The sequence below is a fragment of the Eretmochelys imbricata genome, chromosome 3, assembly GCF_965152235.1.
Source record: "Eretmochelys imbricata isolate rEreImb1 chromosome 3, rEreImb1.hap1, whole genome shotgun sequence".
Classification (NCBI taxonomy): Eukaryota; Metazoa; Chordata; order Testudines; family Cheloniidae; genus Eretmochelys; species Eretmochelys imbricata.
Window position 1 is genome coordinate 173,603,869 of NC_135574.1, and position 21,835 is coordinate 173,625,703.

General features: G+C 43.6%; 1 protein-coding gene across 1 annotated transcript in view; it reads left to right on the forward strand.

The window, feature by feature from the left end:
- Positions 1 to 21,835, forward strand: part of CAMKMT (calmodulin-lysine N-methyltransferase) — a 341,515-nt gene that overhangs the window by 295,861 nt on the left and 23,819 nt on the right. The window contains exon 8 of the mRNA XM_077813858.1: positions 20,923 to 20,997. Coding sequence (XP_077669984.1) covers positions 20,923 to 20,997 — 75 coding nt within the window. The remainder of the gene's footprint in view (positions 1 to 20,922; positions 20,998 to 21,835) is intronic.

The following is a 21,835-nucleotide window of genomic DNA, read 5'->3' on the forward strand; positions in this document are numbered from 1 at the left end:
CTGCCTACTGGAAGCCTGTTTCCAAGCTATGTCGAACCTGAGTTCCAAGGTCACAATCCACTCACTAGTGACTGCTCGGGTCTGCCTCAAGCTGCTGGATCACATGGTGGCATGGTGCAGCATGCAAGGCTAGTCTCAGACTCTTTCAGTTGTGGCCGGCTTCAGTCTACATCCTAAGCAGACACCTCCTGGACTGGATACTCACGATTCCGCTTCCGGTCCTCGCTTCGCTGACCTGGTGGAGAGATTCAGAATCTGTAATGAAAGGGGTACCCTTTGCTGCCCCTCATACGTTGGTAACCTTAGTCTCAGATGCATCAGACCTGGGGTGGGGAGCCCACTTTGGCAGTCTCAGGACTTGGGGCCTCTGTTCCCAGACAGAACTCTCCCTGCATATGAATGTTAGGGAACTCAGGGCGATATGCTTGGCTTGCCAGGTCTTCATTCCCCAGATCTCAGGCATAGCGGTGCAGCTCTTGACAGACAACACAGCATCAGTGTTTTGTATCAAAAAGCAGGGAGGGACTCTCACAGGTCAGTGTATACGAAGCTGTGATTTTCCTTACTGTCCTCTGGCATGGAGTGGTAGGGGTAAGGATGCAGCACATGATGCTATGTCGAATGTTAGGGAGATGTAGGGGGCTGTTAAACTGGAGTTCTCCATTAACTGAAAAGGGAGGCAAGCCTGTGATCATTGGACCTGAAGATCAACAAGAGTGTGCAGTATCTGTGTTTGCTGCCTGAGAAGCCCCATAATGTCCTGGCGCATCTCTTGCTCAGACTCTTGAGCCTTTCTCCTGTTGGATCTTTCCTTCTTTATGCTGCCTGCCATATTTGTCCTCTATTCATGGTCTGATGCAGCACTGATTTGCAGGATCTCACTGGTCATGTTGTCCCTTGTCCACACAGTCCAGCAGCTGCAAATAAAACACACACATATATCATTGGATTTACAATCATGACAGAAAGGGAAAAATAAATTCCTTTCCTTATTTCAAGAAAAATTTTAAATCAGACATGCTTATTGATACTTCCGCTTTGAAGCATCTCTGCACAACACCATTCTCCAGCACCAGCCATGGTGAATATGGCCTTCCAGAGGAGGTGGGGGAAAATGAGGAGGGAATTTTTCAGTTGCATGAAACAATGAAATTTTGGCCCTTATTTCCATGGGTAAAGAACATAACAACAGCCATACTGGGTTAGACCAATGGTCCATCTAGCCCACTATCCTATCTTCTGACAGTGGTCAATGCCAGATTTATATAGTGGTATTATGATATTTACCATCTTATTATCTATCCCTTTCCTAATGGTTCCTAACATTCTATTACGTTTTTTGACTGATGCTGCATGTTGAGTGGATGTTTTCAGAGAACTATCCACAATGACTCCAAGATCTCTTTCTTGAGTGGTAACAGCTAATTTTAGGCCCCATCATTTTGTATGATTTATTGTGATTTCATTTTCCAGTGTGCATTATTTTGCGTTTATCAACATTGAATTTCACCTGCCATTTTGTTGCCCAGTCATCCAGTTTTGTGAGATCCCTTTGTAATTCTTTGCAGTCTGCTTTGGACTTAACTATCTTGAGTAATTTTGTATCATTTCCAACTTTGCCACCTCACTGTTTACCCCTTTTTCCAGATCATTGCTGAGTATGTTGGACAGCATTGGTCCCAGTACGGACCCCTGAGGGACACTACTGTTTACCTGTATCCATTCTGAAAGCTGACCATTTAGTCTTAGCCTTTGTTTCCTGTCTTTTAACCAGTTACTGATCAATGAGAGGACCTTCCCTCTTATTCCAAGACTGCTTACTTTGCTTAAGAGCCTTTGGTGAGGGACCTTATCAAAGGCTTTCTGAAAGTCCAAGTACAATATATCCACTGGATCACCCTTGTTCACATGTTTTTGATCCCCTCAGAGAAATCTTATGGATTGGAGAGGCATGATTTCCCTTTTCAAAAGCTGTTTTGACTTCCCCAACAAATTGTGTACAAGAACAGGGCAGTGGCACTGAGTACTGGCACCTTTGTCCACATGTGGTGGTGGTGATTTTAGCTGATATCTGACTCCTGAGGGTTATAAAGGCACAGAGAGCCCAGCTGTTGCTGGCATCCTGAAGCCAGCCAGTTCCATATGCCACTAGCCTATTTATTACAATAGTGCCTGTCTAAGTCACTGTGGCATGGTGTGAGGAAAATATTCTACCTTGTAGGAAGCAGTAAGACTGCCTCCCTAGAAACCTTTGTGAGAGGATTGCAGAGTTTCATTGAGAATTTTTGGGAGGATACAAGGGACATCCCTATGTACTGTGACAAAGTTCCTCCTCTGCCTTGGTGGGTTCTGTGCTTTCTGGCGGATTTGCTCGCCTCAGAGGTTTATGGAAGTCCTCAGTTTGGTTCCTTTTGTTAGTGGCACAAACCTGCCAGTCACTCAGCTAACCTCGTCACTGGCCAGCATGGGGAAAAGGAGGAGAACAATCCCCGCAGTCTCTGCTGGCCAACCTAATGGGTCGGGGGACAGGCCAGAGACCTTCCCCTCTGGTGGGACCGACAGTCCTGATCAACTCCTCTTATATCAAATAGGGAGTTGGGGGGATGGGGGCAACCCGGGCCCGCCCTCTACTCTGGGTTCCAGCCCAGGGCTCTGTGGATTGCAGATGTCTATAGTGTCTCCTGTAACAGCTGTGTGACAGCTACAACTCCCTGGGCTACTTCCCCATGGCCTCCTCCCAACACCTTCTTTGTCCTCACCGCAGGACCTCCCTCCTGATGTCTAATAATGCTTGTACTTCTCAACTTCTTGTGCACCTCTTGCTCCCAGCTCCTCGCAGGCACCTCACTAACTGAAGTCCTTTTTAAAACCAGGTGCCCTGATTAGCCTGTCTGTCCTAATTGATTCTGGTAGCTTCTTAATTGGCTCCAGGTGTCCTAATTAGCCTGCCTTAATTGGTTCCAGCAACTTCCTGATTATTCTGGAACAGCCTGTTATCTTACTCAGGGAAAAGGGATCTGCTTAATCTGGGGCTAATATAACTACCTTCTATCACTCTCCTGTTGCCATTTGGCCTGACCCTGTCACAGTACATAAACAAACTGCTCTGCATGGCTCCACCTCCTCTGTCCAACCCTTCAGGGGAAAGGAAAGCAGATAACAACTCTACCTCTGTTTGTTGTACCACTACCTCGCCTTGTATGAGTAGAACAATGAAAAGTCAACACCTGTGTACTGATAACTTGGGGTTGGGCCGGGTGCCATCTTTACATTTAAACAGTGTAGGGAAATCCATGCACACACTTACTCAAGATTCCTTCCACTTCACCAGGCTTGTCCAGGCTTCATCGGACTGGCTAGATTGTGGTGGAGTCTCAAACAGGACCTATCTCGTTGCATAGCTTGAACCTCTGCCATGTGTTTCTCTCCTCATCCTCCTCTTCTTCCTCCATGCTGTTCACAGCAGAGGGCTCCTTGGAGGTATCCATGGTGGTCTGTGGGGTGCTTGTGGGGTGTCTGCCAAGTATAGCATGCAGCATTATAAAAGCGGCAGGTCTGTGGCTCGGCACCAGACCAATTCTTGTCCTCCCTGTTCTTAAGGTAAGCCTGAAGCAGTTTGCATTCATGCAGCACTGCTGCTTAACCCTGACCTACCTGGTTGCCTGCTTCTCCTGGACAATCTTTTCATAGATGTCCACATCTACAGCTGGTCCACAGCTGTTTCTGCACCTCCTGTCTACTCCATGCAGGAGTACATCTAGTCCATGGAGCCAGCATGGTCAGCTGGGCAGTTGCACACAACAAGGGAGGGCTGCTAGATAGGAACGCCAAGTTGGGCAATCAGGAAAAGGCATTTCAGAGGTACACTGAGGTTTTAAAAGGGGGTGGGGTGGCTTCTGGTCTCCATGACTCCTGCACAGCAGAGTTCACAATTGTGACCAAATCGATCACTGTTGGGCATTATGGGACAGCTGCTGGAGGGCTGTTAAGGTCAGTATAGTGACTCAATATCTACACTCACACTGTGTCAACCTCAGTAGGTTGACCATGGCTCAACACTGTTTGAGGAGGTGATGTTACTGCATTGCTGTAATGGAGGGCTTTCATTGGCTGGAGACAAATTTGAGCATACACACATGCCCAAAGAGAGCAACACAAGATGACTTATATTGACCTACCTTTGTAGTATAGACCAGGCCAGACCAACATAAACTAAACTGAAAAAAGGCACTGTTATTCTGGAATAAATGTGTCCACACAGGGAGTTGTAATGGTATAATAACTGTAGTGGCCTAAATTCACACCTTAGTTTATACTGATATAACTTTCCTGTGCAGACAAGCCCTTAGGGTAGGCACATGCAATTGATAGCTAGAAATTATTTACATTCATTAGGATGTAAATACACACAGCTTAGCTATATCTGTGCATTACCACAATTGCTTGCGAAACAGAGCTAGCAGATACACATCCCAGAGATAATCTTTTAGGTTCCAAACCTTGAAGATGCTAAGCATCTCCTGTGAACACTCTTAAACACTCAACTCCTCTTGGGATGGGCTCCTTCATATGGTATGTCTGGCCATAGGATGATCCATTCTGGATGTTTCAGATTGCCATTTATTTTGTATAGGACTTCATTCCTTGTCAAGATTTCAAACCTGGTCTTTTAGATATCAATCAAAAGCACATTTTCCATCCTGTCCTCATTTACATTTATCTAATGCTTAAGGTCATTTGTGATCATTTGAGTGTATTTCAGCATATGGAATCAGTGAATAATAGATTTCAGCTCCATGCTGTGAAGAAAGATTGTGTTTTTACAAGACACAATGTTTACTGGGTGTTAATAATCGCTAATTAATAAACATATCTAGACTCCTAAAATGTTGCATTTTAAGGTATAAAAATGTCAAGTGTTTATCTTATTGAGTGCAATAACATTTTCTGCCTTCTCTACATAAAATAATTAAATTATAAAAATAAGTGACGTATTGTACCAAATGCCAAATATACTTTATTTAAAGTTTAGATGTAAATTCTCAGCAAAGTCTTTTCTATGGTTAACACACCTGTTTTATAAAATAGTCTATATTATAACAAATACAAATGTGGCATTCTACTTCTCATAGATAATGCCTATTTTTCATTTCTTCTATATTAATCAAGCTCAGTTTCTCCTTTCAGTATTAAGTCTAAACTCTGCTTAGGTGCTAGCACAAGAGTAGTGAATGGATGAGTCCTTCAACTCCGTGATGTATTAAGAAGATACTTAATTAAGATACTTGCTACTGTCTCAAAGCTACAAGGAAACCTGAAAGAGTAGATGGAATGGCTTCAGTACTATAACCACGTTTTGGACTTTCCTACCTCATAGAATGTTAGCCATTTAAGGCTAGACTGGCAAATGCACAAGAAAATATACTGTACTACAGGGAACAATCTACTAGTGGCATTGGGACGTGGACTTAGATAACATACTGTACACTTCTTTGTTTATTTATTTAGACTCATACAAATTATAAAACAAGCACCCATCCAATTCTCTGGAACTCTTGAGAACTCTGTTATACTTTATGACAATAGATATTAAGGTAAACAATTTACTCCAGGGGTAACTGGTCTACTGTACAGTTATGTATTTATTTGTAGTGTCTAGAAGGGTAGTCAGGATTCCTTGCTAATGCTTATTGGTGATATGTAATAATAATGCCACTAAATTACTAAGTGCTAATAGATAGTTGCAAGAGTTGGACAAATTATTCATGCTGCATAATGTATTTGATTACTTTAACCCTTTGTCCTATACCCAAATTATCCATGAACTGAGTTAGGTATGCTCTAGAATTTAACATATGAATGATAACGATTGCAGGTGTTATAATATCAACAATTAGTAGTTCTAATAATCTATTTTAGAATTTTGCACTGCTGCCCATCACCATAGTATCTGAGCACATTCTTCATTAATTAGATTGGCAATAGCAAAGCCTGTAGTGGACTTCAGGAAGTCTCTGGCTCTTTTTCTTTTTCACATTACAGAAAGCTCTGCTTGAGGTAGGGTTTTGGGTTTGGAGGTAAGTGGAGAACAGTTGTTGCAAATGTTATTCTATTTATGGTGGAAAAGCTTTATCAAAGAGGAAGATTTGTATTGTTTTCTAAAGATTGACAGACTCTGGATTGCTCTAATTTCCTGTGGAAATTTGTTTTATAGGCAGATGGAGATGGGTGAATCAGTTCATAAAAGAAAAATCTTATTACTATTATGTATTTATTTATTATTTATGGTAACATCTATGAATCCCATCATGTACTGGGGAATCACTGTGGTAGGTACTACACAAACACATAACAAAGAGGAAGTCCTCCTCCTCAAAGAGTTTACAGTCTAAGAAAAGAGGCAATAAGTTGACACAACAGAAGGACAATGGAAGCACACATGCTTACACACACCTGAATCTTTACTTGGGTTGGATAATACAAAATACTATATGTTAGTTATATATTTGTATTAGTGTGTAGGAATTGCAGTCAAGGATCAGGGCTTCATTGTGCTAGATTCTGTACAAATAAGTGACAAAAAGACAGTCCTTCCCACAAAGAGCTTACAGTTTAAGTGCGTATCTTTCTTCTAAGACTCTGTGTGTTTTACTCATGTGCGGAACAGTAGGAAAATGTCTGCAGATGAACAACTGAGGCAAACAGCTTATGTGACTTATTCAAGGGCACACAACATGTCAGTAGTGGAGCTGGGAATAAAACCCAGAACTCCTGATTCTATGCTTTAACAGCTAGGCCACACATCCCTCAGTCCACTCCCCACACATCCCTTCCTCCATAATTTGTCTTTCGCCCCTAGACTGCCAACATGACAGTGCTTTTCTTTTCCCACAGTGGTTGTCAAATAACCAAGCTTCCCAAACTCTCTTCTTCCCTATGATCATCTCATAGGCTTTATCTACCAGAGAATCTTTAGTGACAGGGTGACCACATTTCCCTATGCTGACTACGGTACAACTGGTAAAATTACTCAGATTCAAGTGAGTTCAACAGCAATCAGTCAGAACTATGCAGTACAAATATTCAAATTAACATCAAATTGATTGAGCCCCTGTTAAAAAGAAATACTGCATAGCTGGATTCTTTTTATTTACATTCCTATCTTTAAGACTTTAGGGTCCAGACAGAGAGGGGTGACACACACACCCTTACCTCCCACATACTCACTGGGAGAAGCGACACACACACTCCCGTATACCTCTCTCACACAGAGGGTGACTGACTGACCTGCCCCTCCCTGCCCGGCGCTCTGCACCCTTCATGCCTGGCTGGGCCCCTGGGATGGACCCGCCTCTCCTGGTACCTGGCGCTGGGTCTTCCCCAGGCAACACGTGGGCGGGTGGTATGCAGGGTCACATGCCCCCTCCCGCCCCGATTTCTGCCAGGATTCACACCAGAATGTGGCCAGCAGCAGCCTTTTGGCACTGTGCGGGAGGGAAGGGATGGGAGCTGCTTCCAGCCACAGGGGAAGAGGAGGCGGGGAAGGGATAACCTGGGCCATGTCTTTGCAGAACTCATCTCTTCTCTCTCGCCCCCTCCCACCCCCCCACACACCCCCTGCAATCCCTGTGGCTGGAAGCAGCTTGTCTCTTCCTGCCTGTGCAGTGTTAAAAGGCAGCTAACACCTCCAGGCTGCTGCTGGCCACCTACATAACCCAGCCACCTCCTGTCTGCCCCATGTTACAGTGTGGGCAGGAAGGGGTTAAGCCCTAACAATGCATTGTGCACCAGGGCCCAGGGAAGCTGACTGCAGGGGCTTCAGCGAACCCGGCCAGAGAAGTGGCTCAGCAGGGGAAGGTGTCTAGGGAATGGAGCAGCCCCGGCGCTCCCTGGGGGCTCCACCCAGAGCAGTGGGGAGGGGGGCGCGAAGAGGGTGCTAAACCCCTGACCAGGAGGCTGCTGTGGAACCTGCAGGTTTGGAGTGGGAACAGGCTGGAAATCACTTCCCAACAGTCCAGAACTTAGCGGCTTCCCCGTGCCTGCGCTGTTCGGGGCTTTGGCACACGCAGGGCTTGGCTTCTCCTGGCCAGCGCCCCAGGCCAGAGGGTCTTGCGTGTTCCCAGGGGCACCAGCCCAGCCAGAGGCAGTGGGGAAAGCAAGGAGCCTGCCAGCCAGGCTGTTGGTGAGCTCAGCGCTCTGACCAGAGGCTGGTTTTCCACACAGTGCTGGGAGTGGGACGTGCCCGCCGGGGGTGGGGTGGGGATTTGGAGGAGCAGTGCGGCTGGGGGGCGGGGGGCAGGGCGAAGAGGCAAAGCAGGGAGAGGACAGTGAGAGGCAGAGCACATAAAGGGCCGATGGGTGGACAGCAGAGGTGACACATAACCAGCTGCTGCCTGGCACCTGTCTGCCCTTGCCAGCCACTGCAGCTCACAGCACTCAGCCGGTGTTGGCCTGAAGCTGGATGGGAACAGGGCCCTGCTGGCCGAGAGCTGACACGCAGCAGGGGCTGTGCTGATGGACCAGCAGGGGGAGCAGCTGCCCTGTGCGTTGCATCTTTGCCCTGCCACTAGCCTTGCACACCCACCCCGACGTCGGCCATTGGACCTCCCCCCTCACCGCTGGTGGGCGGGCAGCTGGCGAGCAGGGATCCAGCCAGCAGCAGGACCTACCAGTACCGATGGAAGGAGACAGAAAATATGGAACAATTTGCCTGTTTTTAAGAAAAGTCAGGACACCCGCAGGAGGGCTTAAATATGGTACTGTCCCTTTAAAAACGGGACATCTCGTCACCCTATTTATTGAAAATCTCACTGCAACCATGTTGCAGGGGCCTGACTGCTATCAGAGTCAAATCTTGCAGCCAGTGGGTTGCACAGTGCATCCTGAAGTGCCCAGCCTCAAGATATGTGGAATTTGGATGTATGGTGGCAACAACAGATGACTTCTAAACTGCTTGGCCTCTGTCAGGATCTTCAGATGCTTGGAAGGGTTTTTGGTGGAGATGTCTACTGGAGGATTGAAGATTGTGGATAGGGAGGGGCCCACACATGGGATTAGGTTAGGACTGGATTTCTGGGCATGCTGTAGGTATTAAACCAGTTGCTTTTTTGGAGCAGGGAAGGAATTTTCTTCTTCTCGCCAAACTGGAGATAGTGGTGTGACATTTTCACCTTCTTCACAGCATCCTGGAGGGTCAGTAGGCTATGTTAGTAATACTGTACTTCTCACAACTGCATATGGTCCAGTGTGCAGTTAAATAAGTGGCCAGTTCCTAGATAAACCCAAGACTGGGAACAGGAATAGGCTGAAGATGGAACATCTCTTAGGGATTCTGCATGGGGAGGGGGTGGGCCTGAATGTCTGGTACAGGAAGGAGCCCTCTTTGCCCTCATCCTGTGTATGAGGGAAGGGTGATGGTAAGTTTCAGTGACGGTGCTTGAACCTCAATTGGTCATTTGGGGCTAAGTAAAGTCTCTACCCCTTAAGGAAGGCAGATCCACTCTAGTCAGTCCTTGCTAGATGTTTTACCCAGTAGTATTGATTTAATAAAGTTTTAAAAGACTTTCTTATATTTTGTCTTTCTTGCTGCTGCTGTGTCCTGGTCAAAATATCTAAAGAACCAAAAAAGAGACAGACCTACAAGCCATATGCAGGAAGAAAAAAAAATATATAGGGGGGAAGGAAAAAAATAGCACAAGCAATTTCTGCAATTATAGGAGGAACTCTGTAAGGCCATATTTATATTGTGTGTACTACAGCTGTATGTAGCACTGTAGCATAGGCTCTTCCTATAATGATGGAAGAGTTTTTCCATTGCTGTAGGTAATCTACCTCCCCGAATGGCAGTAGCTAGTTGACAAAAGAATTTTCCATCAACCTATATGTGTGTACTTAAAGGGTTGGGTCACTATAGCTATGTGGCTTGGGACGTGAAAAAATTTTCACACCCTTGAGAGCCATAGCTATGTCAGCCTAACTTTTCAGCATAGGCCATGCCTGAATCAAGATTTTTGATTGTGTTAAATCAAATTCCTGATGATGTATCATGCTGGTCTTCTCTTGGACCATGCAAGCTATGTCTTTAGTATACTTTCAGGTTTCAGAGTAACAGCCGTGTTAGTCTGTATTCGCAAAGAGAAAAGGAGTACTTGTGGCACCTTAGAGACTAACCAATTTATTTGAGCATGAGCTTTCGTGAGCTCAAATAAATTGGTTAGTCTCTAAGGTGCCACAAGTACTCCTTTTCTAGTATACTTTCAGTTTGCATAGTCCTTTGGTATTTTGTCAGGCTGGAGAGGCAGAGTAGCTGCAGGCAGCCGATATAAGAAAGCTGATGCCTTTCTTTGAAGGAATTTAAGATAAAGTGTGGCTGACAGTTTTTTGTATAAAGTTATGTTTCTATGGTATTCACATCTGTTTTCAATAAACATGAACTAAAATTAACTCATAGGACTAGACAGTTCTTCGTCACAGGATACAAAATTGCCTTCTGTGCTTTGTATCATTGGTATAATGCTTTACACCTTGCTGAGTTCATAAGCCTGAAGAGGATAGTGTGTCTGTTCTCAAATGGAGAGAGCAGTCCTGACAAGGATGTTATAATGCTGCTGTATTTCTATTTTTTGTTTTTGTTTTTAAAGAAGAATAGGAAATGTTTTGTTTTGGAATAAATCATGCTCTTGGCAAGTCCGTAAAGTACAGCAGAGAGGTCTTTCTATTTCTTTATCTCTCTTACCCCCAATGTGGCACTGAGTTTACCAAGTGAGAAGTTAGAATTTAGTGAGGGCTGTTATTCCTGCTCTTGTTGGTGGATTTCCATCCTTTTTAGCTGTCATACACTGGACATTGCCTCTTCTTGGCTCCCATTAGTAACCATATTCCCTTCTTCTCTGTGTATCATGGTGCTGCGCTGATAGATGGTCAACGGATTAGTTTTCCCTGTTTTCAACATGCTGCTCCCCTTCAACAGTGCTCCCAACTAAACAAATCCAGAGACATGAGAAAAATGGGGCAGGCTTTACATTTTGACAAAATGCCATTAGGGACATACAGAAGAATCTTACACGAGGAATAGAGAGGTGTTTTAACCTTTGGATATGTCATTAGTGTGATCATTACTCAAATACTGTGTCCAGTTCTGATGTATACTCTTTAAAAAGGATTATTGAAAAACTCAAAAGGGTTCAGAAAAGAGACACAAGAATGATTCAAGGTCTAGAAACGTCTTACAGTGAGAGACTTAAGGATCTTCAATTTATTCAGCTACTCAAACAGAAGGTTAAGAGATAACTTGATCAGGATCCAGAAGTATCTGCATAAGGAGAAGATTTCTAATAGAAGCAGAAGAAAATATGGAAATTGAAGCTAGACAAATTCAAATGTTAAATAAGGTACAGATTTTTATCAGTAAAAGTAATTAACTTTTGGAAGAATTTATCAAGGGCTGTGGTGGATTCTCAAACACTTAAAGTCTTTAAATCAAAACTGGATATATTTCTAAAAGATATGCCCTAGTTTACTCAGAAGCTCTGGGCTTCTTGCAGGAATTACTAAGTGAAATTCTATGGCATGTGGTAAGCAGGAAGTCAGACAAGATGGTCTGGAAGAAAGGAAAGGAAAGGAAAGAAAGAAAGGAAGAAAGGAAAGCAGCAGAATACGGACCCTGCACTTCAAAAAAGCAGACTTTGACTCTCTTAGGGGACTGATTGGCAGGATCCCCTGGGAGAATAACATGAAGGGGAAAGTAGTCTAGGAGAGCTGGCTGTATTTTAAAGAATCCTTATTGAGGTTGCAGGAACAAAGTATCCCGATGTGTAGAAAGAATAGTAAATATGGCAGGCGACCAGCTTGGCTTAACAGTGAAATCCTTGCTGATCTTAAACACAAAAAAGAAGTTTACAAAAAGTGGAAGATTGGACAAATGACCAGGGAGGAAATATAAAAATATTGCTCTGGCATGCAGGAGTGAAATCAGGAAGGCCGAATCACACTTGGAGTTGCAGCTAGCAAGGGATGTTAAGAGTAACAAGAATGATTTCTTCAGGTATGTTAGCAACAAGAAGAAGGTCAAAGAAAGTGTGGGCCCCTTACTGAATGGTGGAGGAAACCTAGTGACAGAGGATGTGGGAAAAAGCAGATGTACTGAATGCTTTTTTTGCCTCTGTCTTCACGAACAAGGACAGCTCCCAGACTACTGCACTGGGCAGCACAGCATGGGGAGGAGGTGACCAGCCCTCTGTGGAGAAAGAAGTGGTTCAGGACTATTTAGAAAAGCTGGATGAGCACAAGTCCATGGGGCTGGATGCGCTGCATCCGAGTGTGCTAAAGGAGTTGGTGGATGTGATTGCAGAGCCATTGGCCATTATCTTTGAAAACTCATGGCGATACGGGGAGGTCCTGGATGACTGAAAAAAGGCTAATGTAGTGCCCATCTTTAAGAAAGGGAAGGAGGATCCGGGGAACTACAGGCCAGTCAGCCTCACCTCAGTCCCTGGAAAAATCATGGAGCAGATCCTCAAGGAAACAATTTTGAAGCACTTAGAGGAGAGGAAAGTGATCAGGAACAGTCAGCATGGATTCACCAAGGGCAAGTCACGCCTGACTAACCTAATTGCCTTCTATGAGGAGATAACTGGCTCTGTGGATGAGGGGAAAGCAGTGGACGTGTTATTCCTTGACTTTAGCAAAGCTTTTGATATGGTCTCCCACTTGCCAGCAAGTTAAAGAAGGATGAATGGACTATAAGGTGGATATAAAATCATCGGCTAGATCATCGGGCTCAACAAGTAGTGATAAATAGCTCCATGTGTAGTAGGCAGCCGGTATCAAGTGGAGTGCCCCAAGGGTCGGTCCTGGGGTAGGTTTTGTTCAATATCTTCATTTCGGATCTGGAAGATGGCGTGGACTGCACCCTCAGCAAGTTTTCAGGTGACACTAAACTGGGAGGAGTGGTAAATATGCTGGAAGGTAGGGATAGGATACAGAGGGACCTAGACAAATTAGAGTATTGGGCCAAAAGAAATCTGATGAGGTTCAACAAGGACAAGTGCAGAGTCCTGCACTTAGGATGGAAGAATCCCATGCACTGCTACAGACTAGGGACCGAGTGGCTAGGCAGCCGTTCTGCAGAAAAGGACCTAGGGGTTACAGTGGACGAGAAGCTGGATATGAGTCAACAGTGTGCCCTTGTTGCCAAGAAGGCTAACGGCATTTTGAGCTGTATAAATAGGAGCATTGCCAGCAGATCGAGGAACGTGATCGTTCCCCTCTATTCGGCATTGGTGAGGCCCCATCTGGAGTACTCTGTCCAGTTTTGGGCCTCACACTACAAGAAGGATGTGGAAAAATTGGCAGAAGTCCAGCAGAGGGTAACAAAAATGATTAGGGGACTGGAGCGCATGATTTATGAGGAGAGGCTGAGGGAACTGGGATTATTTAGTCTGCAGAAGAGAAGAATGAGGGGGGATTTGATAGCTGCTTTGAACTACCTGAAAGGGAGTTCCAAAGAGGATGGATCTAGACTGTTCTCAGTGGTACCAGATGACAGAACTAGGAGTAATGGTCTCAAGTTGCAGTAGGGGAGGTTTAGGTTGGATCTTAGGAAAAACTTTTTCAGTAGGAAGGTGGTGAAGCACTGGAATGGGTTACCTAGGGAGATGGTTGAATCTGCTTCCTTAGAGATTTTTAAGGTCAGGCTTGACAAAGCCCTGGCTGGGATGATTTAGTTGGGGATTGGTCTTGCTTTGAGCAGGGGATTGGGCTAGATGACCTCCTGAGGTCCCTTCCAACCCTGATATTCTCTGATTCTATGATGATCACTGTGGTCCCTTCTACTCTTAAAATCTAGGAAACTTCTCACCCACATATGCCTCTCTTGCCATCACCTCCTCCCCTCTCATTCCTTATGGGCCTACCTCTGCTTACTCTTCCCTTCATATCTTTTCTGCTCTCAGTTTTTTATCTTTCATTCTTCCCCTTGTTCATGGAATACCTCCTATTTCCCATCTGGCAAATGCCTGCCTTCCTTCCTTTCCTTCAATTTTCTCCTCTAAATCCATTTATGTGAACTCTTTATACACTGATCTCATCAGTAACACTGTGCCTGTGCCATCCTGTGTTTTGAAATGTATTTTATTATATAATACTGGTTTGAATTAGAATTTAAGAATGTAAGCACCATCCATCCTGTGCGCTGCATGAAGCAGGGGTCCTGTGGAAATAGAGAACATGTAAGTAAAGACTGTATCATAATACATATGCACAGGGGGAACAAATTAAGGTTGCATAGGCAACCTTAATTCTGACATTTCCTAATTCCTTATTGCTTGACTTTGCAACTCCATTGTCATTGTTTTAATAAAAGGGTTCTGTTTGTAATATTTATAGACATATATACATTGTTCTTTTATTTTTTTTAAAATGAAATGCACATCAAGTGTGGAACATTTGTGCATGCAAAATGGAGAATTGTATCTTAGAAATGGGATATTTATATTCCAAATGGCCTCTTACTTAAACAGATGTGCATTTTGATATGCAGCTGACGTGTGCACAAATTTAGTCAGCCAGTTTGGAAAATTTGGTGCTAAAAATTGTAGCAATGGCTTAATTTAACTGTATCTCTCCTCTCCATCTGAACTTTATTAGAATATGTTGTACAGGTAATCTCAGCACCAGCCAGCCCCTCCTAAAAGTTCTGATGTTTTTCATTGTTTCTTTATAGTTAATCTATTGCCAGAATGCCTACAGTCACAGCAGGCTACATCAAAACAAAGACAAAAGTGCACACTGGGACAATGCTGTCTCATTAATTTTTGGGGGGGGGGGGAAAGAGGGGGGGTAATGTTGAGAATTAATTATTTTCTCAGGCACAGTACTCATCATTGATGAAGTTCATCCCATGTGGAGAACAAGTACAAGACCTAAGCACTTTTTAATTCCCAAAATAGGACCCAAGTGGGATTTCAGTGACCATTGGCCTTGTGCTGGTCCTCTGCAGAAGACTGAATATCACCCAATATCCCCAGACAAAATAATTTGCCAGTATCATTTTGAAAATATAGTCCTAAGAGTTTTACTCAGAACCACAGGAATGAAGGAGGCAAGCAATTGTGTCCTCCGGTTTTAAAATAACAACTTTTATCAAGGGAAGCCCATATTGCTGTCCAGCCTCTTGGCTTATTTATGCAGAACTGAGGAGTATGGACTGAACACTGAGGGGAAACAAGCTGGCCTTCCTGCATGATAATGTGTTAATGACTAGGAACATGCTTGTTTGCACTCACACATGCAGTCACCCACACTGCCTTACACAATCTTTTATACATACTTGCACACACAAAAGCTAATAGTTTTCATAAACTAAAACCTAAATTCACTTACTAAAAAAAGTGGGGAGAGAGGAACCCCAAATGTTGTTGCTCAGATGCCATTTGAAACAAGATTTTGTTTTTTATTTTAAGCAAGTCAACCACATCGTTTGCATCTCTTGCACCATTGTTGTTCCTGTCTGATTTTATGCTCTCACGTTCTCTGTGTGTGACTACTACAGCACTAACTTTGTGTCTACTAGAACCTGCATCAGCCTTTGCCAGAACCGCTCAGGGGAAATTGGAGGCATACATAACTTTTGTGATGAATCCACTTATCTTGTTCTGTCAGTGAAAATTATCTATGTGGACACATTAAGAAGACAACCACTGAGTCACAGAAATGAGATAATGCAAACACACCCAAAATAACAGAATCTGATAAAACATATCTTAATCTGTAGCTTATTTTCCAAGAAATGACAACTATGTGGAGAAGATGGATCTTTGTCTACTATACCTGTCCTTGCAGCATTTGCCATCTTTGATTTGCCTCTTTGAAATGGAAGGAAACATTTTCATGGGCTTTGGTGGTGCTTAAAGAAAGGATGCCCTTCTAGTCCTTGTTCTCTCATTTGTCCTTTTCCTGATGTTTTTATCACAGTTCTATTTACTTGACACAAATCACATTCTCTGGATTAGCTGCCAATTCAAAAGAGAAAAGAGAAATAAAATATGAAAATGGTTTGATTCTTTTAATTTTTGCGTGTGAATCTATTGCTTTTGAGTGGTGGTGGATTGACAGCAAAGGAGATTGAAACAGCAGCGTGCATTTCCTCATACTGTTTTACTGTGCTTCATTCCTGATCTGGAAAAGCCATATTTGTGGGTGAGAGGATAGTTCATTCTACATGGCTCATTCAGTCCTTGTCGTCTTTGCTGGGACTGCCATCAAGGTTGCTAATTACAGTAATGGGTTTGGATGTGGCTATTTTTGCTCTGGGAACTGGTCAAGCTCATTTGATATAGACCATATCATCTACTATCAGCTTGGTCTGGATATGAACCAAACCACCCACAGCCTTCCAAACCCCCCGCTCTCCCCCCACTTTTTTAAAAAAGAGAAAAACGGTTAAAATGTTTTTTGTTATATAGTGACCTAAACAAAAACAAAACAAAACAGAAAAATCCACCCCCCTTTTTAAAATGGGGTTCAGATGTGTTTTCACCAAAGCTTGCTTAATTTATTTTAATTGCGGGAACCTAAACCTGAATTTTTTAAGTGGTACCTATTTATAGTCACCTGACTTAGTTACATTAGAAAGGATTTCCCTTATACTGCCTTGAGCTGCAAAGGTTTTATTTTTAGTGAAAAAGTCTATTTAGATATGGCTTACTCAAAAAGAACCTCATGTAAAACATACTTTCCTAATCTTACAATATATTCAGCTCTTGCCATCTTGAAGTTTCCCCTCACAAGATCTATAGAGCTTTTTGTAGCTTTCAAAGCTTTGATTTTACTGGAATAAGAAAAAAAGTGTAAGCCAACATTTTAAAGTTTCAGAAACTCTCCTGGGAACTCCTTCCTCCTGTGCTCTCTTCTCATCCAAGATGGCTACTTTGAAGAGGGTAGAGAGAGACTATGGCTGTCAGATATTTGAAAGAACAGTATCACCGAGGGTAATGTGTAGAAATGAAGCCAAACTATTCCTCTGGATGTAATTCCAAACTTTTGGGTGCCCAAATATAGATCCAAATATTGTGGCTTGGGACCGTCTCCAATAATTGGTGACTAAAAACCATTCCTTTGTTCTTTTTACACACTAAAATATAGCATTTCATAGCTGTAAATTAGCACAAAAAGATTATTGATACTGAACACATTTTAAAATTTCAAAAATGTTCAGAGGACTTCCATCTTCTTAAGAGTGCAGTCAAGATGGCTGACTCACAGCTTTAAAAGCTTCTTTATAGCACAGTATTTAACATGGCGGTACTTTTAAGATAAGGACACTTCTAAAAAAAGTTCATTTAGTCTGGTATATTCCAATCTCACGGTGCTGCCCCTTTGTACTTTCTATGACGGTTTCTTAGTCACTTGTATCCCTTAAGTGCAAAAACAATGGCTCCTTCCTTTAGCCTGCCTCCAATTCCCTCAGCTCTGGCACAGAGGTGAAGAATCATTGATAAAGATGTTCCCTTGCTCATTAGAAGGTTAGTGCCTGAGATGAACTTGGAAATCTTGAGCCTGTGAGTATCTCACTTAATCATGCCAACGGGAACTTCTCCAGCTAATTATTTGTTCAGCACCAGGGTTTCTGAGCTGTCATTTAACCATGCAAATGCCTGTTTGTGCTTGCAGTAGGGGTGGATGTGCAAATTTTGCAGGTGCCAAACTTAGATAATTTGTCCCTAAAATTCTTCTGACTCTTTAGGGCTAGATCAGATGTTTGCATTCTGTGTGCTCAACAGGCAGTAAATGTGGGAGAGCCATTCTCAGGGGAAGGCATCTGTGCCTTCAGTACAGTTCATATAAGGCACAAAGTGTGAGGGTTAAAAAAAATTCCAAACCCTTATTTGGTCTGATCTGATCACTCTTTGTGTGGCAATTAGAACTAAACATGGCCTTTAAGACTCAGCATTCATCTATGAATTTCCAGTTCTGTTTCAGGAGTCTCAAAATTAAAGTGAGAGCTAAAAAACCCACAAAACTTACCTTTACCTTATTTTTCACCATTCTAACCTAAGTTTCCACGGAAACAGGGTTGAAAAAGCCGCTGGTAGCCAGCAGGCATCCAGCAGCTGGGAGTGAGAACTCTCTTTTGTCACTTTTCACTACTGGCTGTCTGCTGAGTACTCAAAGTGCCAGTTTGCAAAGCCACCTAGGTTTGTAAAATCTGTACGACGTTCAATTTGAGGGGGAAATAATAAATTAACCAACTCTTCCCCCCACCCCCCCGCCCTTGGTTTGGCACAATAAGTTCCAGGAGGGTAAATTGGCTAATGAGTTCTGATCTGTTCAGTTATGCTGATACCAACATAGGCAGAAGCTTTGCCAGCCAATCAGATTTCTCCTTTCGTAATTTCCATTTTATAAAGTTTTATATCTCATTGTCATTTGCGTGTGTGTGTGTGTACGTGCGTGCATGAGTGTACGTGCTTATGTTGTAGTACTGTAATTCTTTGTATTTGTAGGTAGGGTGACCAAATGTCCCATTTTGTGGCCCAGACAGTCCCTTTTTTAAGCCCTGTCCCGGCCATCCTTTGACTTTTGGGGGGCAAAAGTGGGGCCTTTGTCCCATTTGCTCCTACAACACAAATGCCCACGTCTGTGAAAAAAAAATGGGGTGTGGTGCACAGGAGCATGCGGGGGGCAAGCAGCGATGCCAGCCCCGCGTGGCGGGGAGGCAGGGCTTGGGCGAGCAACGGCCCCAAACCCACAGGGGGAGGAGGGACTCAGGCCAGCCTCACACGGTGTCCCTTTTCCCCTTTAGGAAATATGGTCACCCTAATGGAAGGAATATTTGTGTGTGCTTAGGCTGTAGTACTATAATTCTTTGTTTTGTAGGCTCCCATTTTTTGCATTACATAGGCCATGTACCCCCCTTTTCTTATATAGACAGGGGACTGGTTTTCAGTGAACATATTATCACTGATTCAGGCCCACTGAGAGCAATTCCAGGCCCCAGGGAAGAACAGTCCGTGGGCCCCCCAGGCATGCACAAGCCGAGCCTGAGCGGACGCGGTCGGCCTGACATTTGCGCAGTGCTATGCTTGTGCTGGCTGGTGCCCAGCAAGCTGCTGGCTGTGCTGCTGGGCGCGCTTTTCCAGCACGGCCAGGGCTTCCACGTGCCCACCCAGTAGGGTTGCCAACTCTCTAATTGTGCAAACTGAAAGACCCTTGCCCCGCCCCTTCCTTGAGGCCACGCCCTTGTCCCGCCCCTTCTCTGAGCACCTGCCCCCTGCTCACTCCATTTCCCCCCCTCCATTGCTCGCTCTCCCCCACCCTCACTCACTTTCACCAGGCTGGGGTAGGGGGTTGGGATGTGGGAGGGTGTGTGGGGTGCAGGCTCTGGGAGGGAGTTTGGGTGTAGGAGGGGTCGGGCTCTGGGAGAGAGTTTGGATGTGGGAGGGGGTTCTGGCTCTGGCAGGGAGTTTGGGTGCGGGGCTTGGGGTCTAGGCTGGAGCAGGGGCTTGGGATGCAGGAGGGGGGTCAGGGAGTTAGCGCTTACCTCGGGCGACTCCCGAAAGTGCCCAGTACACCCCTCTGGCAGTGGCTCCTAGGTGGGGCACCGCCCCCGCAGCTCCCATTGGCCGCAGTTCCTGGCCAATGGGAGCTGTGGAGTCGGCACTCAGGGTGGGGACAACATGTGGAGACCCCCTCCCCAGGGGCCACAGGCCCAGGGATGTGCCGGCCACTTCCAGGAACAGCGCGGAGTGAGGGCAGGCTTAGCCCCGCTGCGTTGCCATCAGGAGAAGGGGGCCCCGGGCTCTTTTAAATTGCCATGGCTCTTTTAAATTGCCCCCTCCCCCGCCCCGGTCAGCCGGCCTGTGACTGATTCTCATTTAAATATCAGGAGTAGTGTGTGAATGGAAATGGCTTTTGACCAGAAGTAGAATAGAGCTGCTAGAAAACTGAGGGGTCTGTTTGGTCAAGACCCATAAAAAACAGGTAAGTATGTACAAATGGACATAATCAGAATAGACCCTGGTTGCCTCCTTCAGCCCCCACCCCAGGTGTTTTCCCCATAAATGTTTATCTCCTTTCTTTCATGAATAACCAGAAAATGAAAAAAAGGGGAACAGAGTCTGTATAAAAAGAGAGAGAGAGAGCTTTGAATCTTTGCATAGGGTAATGTTATTATAAATGTTTCACAAATTCCAATGCTAATTACAGATTTTAATTGGGAGCAAAGTGCCGAAATTCTTCATGACAGCCACACAATACAGCCGCCTTCATAAACAAAACAGAACTTTGAACATATGTGCATTTTTGGCTATTATTAAATGTCTTAGAATTAAATAACTTATCACCTATGAGAGAATAGGTGTTGACAGAGTCAGTACTGGTGTGTTTTTAAGCTTGCCTAAGGCAACATAGCTGGCATTGAAGTTAAGCTTGGCATTCTTTCTCCCCCTCCTTTCTCCCTCAAGCCCAGGAGAATGCTCACTTCATCAATGAGACTTGTCTGCCAGACACAACAGAGATCCTTGAATTCACTACATTTATTTTGCGATTTTGTATTGCAGTCAGATCAACAATGCTTTGATTTAACTACATGATACACAGGTGTTAAGGGCCAAAACATACAGAACCATTCCAGTGGCTCTGGTTCAGAATATACTATTTTTTGGTGATCCAGTGATGAGAAGCTGTATAGACTGTCTTTATGTTTGAATAAAGATATAGTTCTTCAGCTTCAAGATTTCAGAACTAAAGAAGATGTATAATATTCAAGCATGTTTCAGTATTTTTGTATCTTCCTTTTAAAATGATGTGTATATACTTTAAAAAACAATTTTATATACCACATAACAATAATGTTAATGCTTTAAAAAAATCCAAAGATGAAAAAATGTAAGTCTAATTTTTTTAATCTTTTTTTTCCTCTAGCGTTTTACGATGGGATAATGAGACAGATGTCTCTCAACTGGAAGGACATTTTGACATTGTTATGTGTGCTGACTGGTAAGTACATAAAAATCATAAAACTCATCTTAGAAAAAATAGCTTTGCTGGAGTAATTGTACTGCGTTGCTTGCTGATGGCTAAGCAAAGTCAACAAATGAAGCACAAAGCCACCTTAACCTCAACAAATTAATATTCATCTCCATGTGACAGTTATAAGGTAGTCTTCTATCACACAGTAACTTCTACCACATTATTTCCCAAAGATTGATTTTGAGAAGCATTTCCATTTTCTGGAATTGCCTCTGTTTCATGCTTGACGTATCAGTAAATGGACGACTTAGGCAAATTGCAAATAATTATGGCTCAGTGAGGAACAGTCTGGAGAAAAGGGAGTTTATCAACACAAACAGCTCAATTAGCTTACTTCTTAGGAAAGATCTGACTATTGATATAAGGGGATGAATATTTTGCTCCTCAGAAAATCTTTGCAGAGGAAAAAGATTTTCAAAATCTTTTTGCATCACATTCTGTTTCTTAAATCAATTCAACAACAGTATTGATAAGCATACACTGAAAATGATGGTCACATTATTACACAGGTAAATATTGTTAATAATAAGAGAATGCTTAGTACAAATTAGAGCACAATACTTAATTTGTGACTGAGTGGTTTCATGTTAAATTCTAATATAGCTTCTATTTAAATATATCAATAGATTTGGCTGTGGACATAGACCAATTTTTTATATTGACGGTGCAGATTCATCCTGTCCTCTGAGTGACTGCATGCCCACTTTCAAAACAGTGCATTCTTAATTATAAATGAAGAAAGCTAGAAAATGTAGGTGCAAGTTTCAGTTAAAAAGGGGGAAGATAATTTTAAAAGAAATCCTTC